General features: G+C 50.2%; 1 protein-coding gene across 1 annotated transcript; it reads left to right on the top strand.

Moving 5' to 3' along the window:
• Window positions 1–29: 29 nt before the first annotated feature.
• Window positions 30–1272, top strand: LOC104527662 (anaphase-promoting complex subunit 2-like; the record flags this gene model as incomplete). Its single annotated transcript, XM_010171447.1, has 2 exons — window positions 30–260; window positions 1060–1272. Coding segments are annotated over 2 exons (444 nt in total), but the record flags the coding sequence as incomplete, so codon positions are not given.
• Between the last annotated feature and the right edge of the window lie 4785 nt (window positions 1273–6057).

The raw sequence follows: 6057 nt of genomic DNA, 5'->3' as shown, positions 1-6057 counted from the left end.
CTCTCCCCTCTGTGGTCTCTGCAGGTACGTGGACGCTGACAGAGCTGAGTGAAGTGCTGAAGGTGCCCGTGACATCACTGAAGCGTAAGATGACGTTGTGGCTGCAGCAGGGTGTCCTGCGTGAAGAGCCCCAAGGTACCTTCACTGTGATTGAGGAGGAGCAGAAGGACCAGGTGGAGAAGGTTGTTCTGATAGACAGTGACGAGGAGGGTGACTCTGCCATGGCATCACAGGCTGACCAGAAAGAGGAAGAGCTGCAGGTACACATCTGTGTGTCTCGGCTGCTTGTGAAGCCAGCAGGGCGATACAAACATCCCAGGCTTATGGTTTTGGGGAATCTGATTAAGATGATGGATTCAATTTGCATTTGGATTTGCATTTTCCACTGCATGTGGCCAAGTCCAGCAGGAGGGGTTTTTTAAAGTGCTATCTCTTTATTAACGTTCACTGATGTAGGTGCTGGATCCCACCTCCAGAAAAGTGCCCAGCTCTGAGCCAGGCAACCACGTGAACATCTCCAAATCTGTTTTTTTAAGTAAAAAAAAAAGAAAAAAAAAAAGAAAAAGAAAAAGAAAAAGAAAAAGAAAAAAATCAGAGACATGATTTCACATTTCAAAATAGTCATAACTTGTTTGGTTTCACCCAAGCAGCACTTTTTAGCATTTAAACTGCCAAAAAGGCTTACTCAGCACTAACAGCTGGACCTTTGCCATCTCTGTGTTGTGGTTCCTGGACACTTCCAGTGCTTTTCCCACCCGTGTGTCACGTTGCCTGTGTGTTGTGTCACTGTGCAACACGCAGTTGTCGTTCTGGTGTTTATCCACTGAGGGTCATGCACGTCCTGCACGTCAACTCCTGCTTCCTGGCTGCGTGTCCCAACACCTGATGCTCTTCTCAGATATTTCCTATTTAAAGACCACACGCTGACAGCTGAGAGCAGAACTTACTGCCAGCCACAGCCCTGCTCTGCTTTTGGGATGTGGGATGTTAAATCACCCCTTTTCTTCATGGTGCAGATGTCAGGGTGGTTTTCTGTTCCTTTTCTTTCCCCCTCTGCAGCTGTTCTGGACGTACATCCAGGCTATGCTGACCAACCTCGAGAGCCTGTCCTTGGAGAGGATTCACAGCATGCTGAAGATGTTTGTGATGACAGGTCCGGTGGTTACAGAAATTGATATCCAAGAGCTGCAGGGTTTCCTCCAGAAAAAGGTCCGAGACCAACAACTCATTTACTCTGGAGGTGTCTATCGCCTGCCCAAGAACTGCAACTAGACTGTGACTGTCCCCGCGTCCCCCTCGCTGTCACTCCTCCGTGCCTGTGCTCAGCTCCCAAGTGCCACCCAGCTCACTGTGTCCTCCTGGGTAGTTTCTCTGCTCTGAGGGTTTGCTGTTCCCTCTTCCCCAAACAGGTGCCCTGTTCCACATGGAGACAGCTCAGCAGCAGCCTGAGCCGTGCATCCCACAACTTCTGGGACTGAGCCTGCTCCCCACATTGCTTTTCCTCCCATACCTGAGTGTCTGAGCCCCCTTCACTGGTTAATAAAAACCAGCAGACATCTTTCTCAGATGGTACCAACTCATCTCTCCTCTCAGCAGAGCACTCTTGGCATTGGCCTTCCCACACTGAAGGGGCAGGCAGGGAACTCCCAGTCTGCCAGGAATCATCTCCCTTTCTCCATCTGTAGCTCCAGGAGGTTTTGGGAGGGGGCTCTTGGCTCTGGTTGCTGTCTGGGTCTCTTTGTGTGGCTGAAGCAGTGAGTTACAGCTGGCTGTGATGAGCGAGACCCTGCACAAAAACAAGTCTTCATGCTGTCTGAGGAAGACTCCAGGGTCTGCTTACCCTTGTTTGGGACTCTTAAATTGTGTGGAATAATTTTCTTGTGGAATGAAGAATGCTTTAGATGGATGAGACATAGCAGTTCTTCGTGGAAATTAGTCCTTTAGGATAAGTAAGTGGATTATCCAGGCACTGGTAGGGTTGGTTCCATTACTGGGGCACACATCTCCCTCCCAGCACCACTACAGGTGCCCTTGAAGGTGCATCACCTTGGTGTTCAGCTCTTCAGAGTCATTGGCACCACTGAGATCAGGGAGGCAGTTGGATGGGATAATCCCTGAGCTCTGTTGGTTAAACATCGTGCCCCCAACCTGGGTATCAAGCCCTGAGTTTCAGGTTTGTGTTCTGTCTCCAGTTAATATCCTTCAGGGTTCCTCAGTCCTGCTTTCTGGGTGGGTTTTGCTCAGCAGGAGGAATATCCTGGGGAAATCTGGCTTGTACTAAAAATTTGCTTTCTGTGAAGCAAAGGATGAGTTTCCACAACTTTTCCCCTCTGCTGAATCTTTTATCCCAGCCCGTTGGCACTGCAGCAGCTGGAATTGAGATGCCAAAGGGCCCCACTTCAGCCACGGGAGCAGCCTGTAACCCTGACTGTGCTGCTGTGCATCCAGGTGCACAAGAAACTCATGGAACACAGAAAACAGCCTGTATTTAACATTTAACCTTGTTCTTCAGTGTCTAAAGGCCTTGGAGTCCCACGCTGGGGGCATCCTTCGTGCAGCTGCAGGCAGTGGGGTACAGCACTTGTCTCCCCCCTCGTGCACATTTACATGTTTATAGGTGAGAGCACATGTTCTTGTTTCCCTGCAGCACTTCACACCAGGATCGTGGTCTCGTGGCTCTAGGAGCTGGTTTATTATGAAGCTTAAAATGTTCCTTGTGCTTGTAGGAACTCTGGAAATAATGAAATAAACCCCAGTCTGTCAGTGTGTAGGATACCACTCTAGGTAAAGTCGAGGAGAATGAACAGCAGCTACTCCCAAATCACAGCAGGCAGGGGAGGGAGATCCATGCTGGAGCACAGGAGGAGCCCTACCCAGCCCTGGTAGGACACCCAGCTGGATCAGTTCTCATTTGAGGTTGGGTGGGGTGGCCAGGACACGTCACTGGCATCAAAATTGCTGTGCCCAAGCACGGGATGTGGCTGGGAACGTCGCTGGGAGCCACACCTGAGACCCACGTGTCTGGGACATAAGACACAAGATCTGGTGGAACTGCAGCTCGTTTAACCCCAGGCAGAGGTCTCTGCTGTCGGCTCCCTGCTCCTGCAGCAGGTCCTGGTGGGTTTTCCCTTGTAGAAAACACCTCCTGTGGACTTCTCCACCCTCCCTCAGAGGCTGCTCAGCTCCTCCTGCCCTTGCTCAGCTCTTAGATGTTCACCAGCCACTGAATAATTCAAAGCAGCCCACAAGTGCCTGAGCTCCATCCAAACCCCACACGACCGGGGAGGGTAGGTTGTGTGGACATCCCAGAAGATGCCTCTTTCCTGTGTGTGCTGCAGGTGCAGAGCCTCAGGGCTGCGTTTCACAGCTTCTCTTAGTTTGTTTACTTTAGATTTGGTTTGGTTTGGTTTATTTTTTCAGGAAATTAAACCTGTTTGAGCACATGGAAACATCTGGAAAGGTAAGCAGTGGTGGGGTTGGTGTTTGCCAGCCACAGGAGCTGGAGCTGCCAGGGATGTGCCATGGCACGTCCTGCTCCACGCTTCCTGGCTGACCATCAAACGTCTGGACACGCCGTGATGGGGCAGGGAAATGTCGCTTTTTGATCTTTTGAGATCAAAGAAACTGCCAGCTTTGTAGCTGGGGTTGTCCCTGGCCAGGCACCGAAGGAGCCAGGGCTGGCTGTGAGGGCAAGGAATCATAGAATCCCAGACTGGTTTGGGTTGGAAGGGACCTTAAAGCTCATCCAGTTCCAACCCCCCTGCCATCAGCAGGGACACCTTCCACTAGACCAGGTTGCTCAAAGCCTCATCCAACCTGGCCTTCAACACTTCCAGGGAGGAGCAGCCACAGCTTCTCTGGCCAACCTGGGACACTGTCTCACCACCCTCACACCAAAGAATTTCTTCCTCACGTCTCATCTCCATCTCCCCTCTGCCACTTTCAAGCCATCACCCCTTGTTCTCTCACTCCCTGCCCTTGGCCAAAGTCCCTCCCCAGCCTTCCTGGAGCCCCTTCAGGTACTGGGAGGCCACTAGAAGGTCTCCCCGGAGCCTTCTCCAGGCTGAACAGCCCCAACTCTCTCAGCCTGTCCTCACAGCAGAGCTGCTCCAGCCCTCGCATCATCCTGGTGGCCTCCTCTGGACTGGCTGTGGGTGATGCCAGAGTCCTGGCTGCCTCTGCTTTGCTTATAGAAGCAAAAATTATAGAGATGCAAACGAATTTATTTATTAATTAGTGTATTTATGGGTGCAGGTGGATATATTCCTCCTGTAGTGCTTCCTCACCCCTCAGGGTGGGATGCTATGGGGTGGCGAGTGTATCCCAGTCGTACCCCATCCCGATGCTCCCACCATGGGATGGGCCAGTGGGTGTGATGAGTGTGCCCGTCCTCAGCTGCCACAGAGGTTCTTGTCCCCATGGTTCTGTCCCCACGGGAGGTCCCGGTGCAGCCGAGCCAGAGCCACCGGCTGAGTTGTACTGTGGTTGTTTCAAAGTGTTATTAATAGGAAAAAAACTTGGCTTTAATGAGCGCTTCAGCTTTTATGGAATGTAAAAGTCGTAAAATTAATTGAAACAAGCTGGAAATGAAAATTTTCAGCCTGAATGGAGGAAAAAAATTTAAAAAATAATAAAAAAAATGGCTTTGGGTTCTTCCCTGTGCTATTTGCTGTGCAGCCACGTTGCTTCAGGAGCTGCATCTGCTGGCCAAGGCAAAGCCCCATCCCAGGTCCTTCACCTTTGCAAATCGCTTCTGCTTTTAGAGGAAAGAATGGGGGGGAGGGAAAGAAATACTGCTCAAAAAAGCACATAAAATCCTGTTTCTTTACTTCTTAAATGGTTGGAAATGGCTTCAGTTCCTCTGGGGAGTTTTACAGACACGCTGTCAGCCCTTCCTGTGAACTCTGGAAGCCTTACAATGGTTCTCTCTGATTGTCACTTGTGAAATGAGTTGATATTTATGGCTCCGAGGGGACATCGAGGGTGGGACGCTGCATCCGTGACTGTCCCACCTGCTGCAAGACCAGCAGCTGTGGGCAAATTTTATTGTGGAATGAAGAATGCTTCCAGGTTTTTTTTCACTGCTTTCCAGTTTTTCCCAATTACTTCCCAAATTTTCCATATTTCCCCCCCCCTCCTTCCAATATTCCACTTTATTTTTTTTTTCCCCAAAGTAAAAAGCCGTTCACCCTCCAAACCTGCAACTCCTGCTACAGGTCCCTGCTCTCTCCCATCACCAGCCCCAGCACCCACCCTGTTGTCATCCTGATGCTGAGCCCGGCTGGCGCCTTGCGGCACGACCGCAACCTTCCCGGTAGCGCTGCGCCGAGGCCGGCACGTGAGGGGGTCAAGCTGCCAAAGTAATTTGTCTTTGGGTGGTTTTTTTTTCCTTTAAAAAATAAAATAAAATAAAATAGAAAATTAGAGATAGAGCTCAGAAAGGGGAGAAAGAAACAGCAGATTAAAATTGAGGTTTAGGAGCCAGCAAGTGGATGGGTCCTCCTTGATTGGCTTTAAAAAGAAAGAAATTAGATAAAAAAAATCCTGTTTTTTCTTCAGGAGCAGCAATCGCCCTCATTTACCTTGGTCTATTTATAAACTGTTTAGAAGGGGCCACGATAACCCAAGCAGGATGCGGCGTCAGGACATTCCCCAGCCCACGGATAAACTGTTTGGGTTAGTCAGGACCTGCTAAAGACGAGCTGCTTACAAAACGGTTGGAGATTTTTGGCTAAGAGTGAGATTGGGAAGAGCCACGGGGGTCTGGCTTGGCTGACCCCAGGACCATGTCCTGCCTAGAGTCACTGAGCTGCTCCTGGTTTTAGGTTGAACTTGGTGTTTTTTGCTGATGTTTTAGGATGCAGGAGGGCTGACGGTGCGGAGAGACCCCGTGGAAGTGAGGGGCTGGAGAAATTCGGGGTGGATCAACACGAGGTGGGTGATATAAAAGGAAAAAAAAACCCAAAAAACCCCCAAAAACCCAAACAAAACCAAACCCACAACAGCTCAGGACGTGGCTAACATGGAAAAGGGCAACTTGATGCTCAGGAAAAGGAT

Source organism: Antrostomus carolinensis, unplaced genomic scaffold, assembly GCF_000700745.2.
Source record: "Antrostomus carolinensis isolate BGI_N321 unplaced genomic scaffold, ASM70074v2 scaffold38457, whole genome shotgun sequence".
NCBI lineage: Eukaryota > Metazoa > Chordata > Aves > Caprimulgiformes > Caprimulgidae > Antrostomus > Antrostomus carolinensis.
Note: the sequence above shows the minus strand (reverse complement) of the source record. Positions and strands in the feature narration are given on the sequence as shown.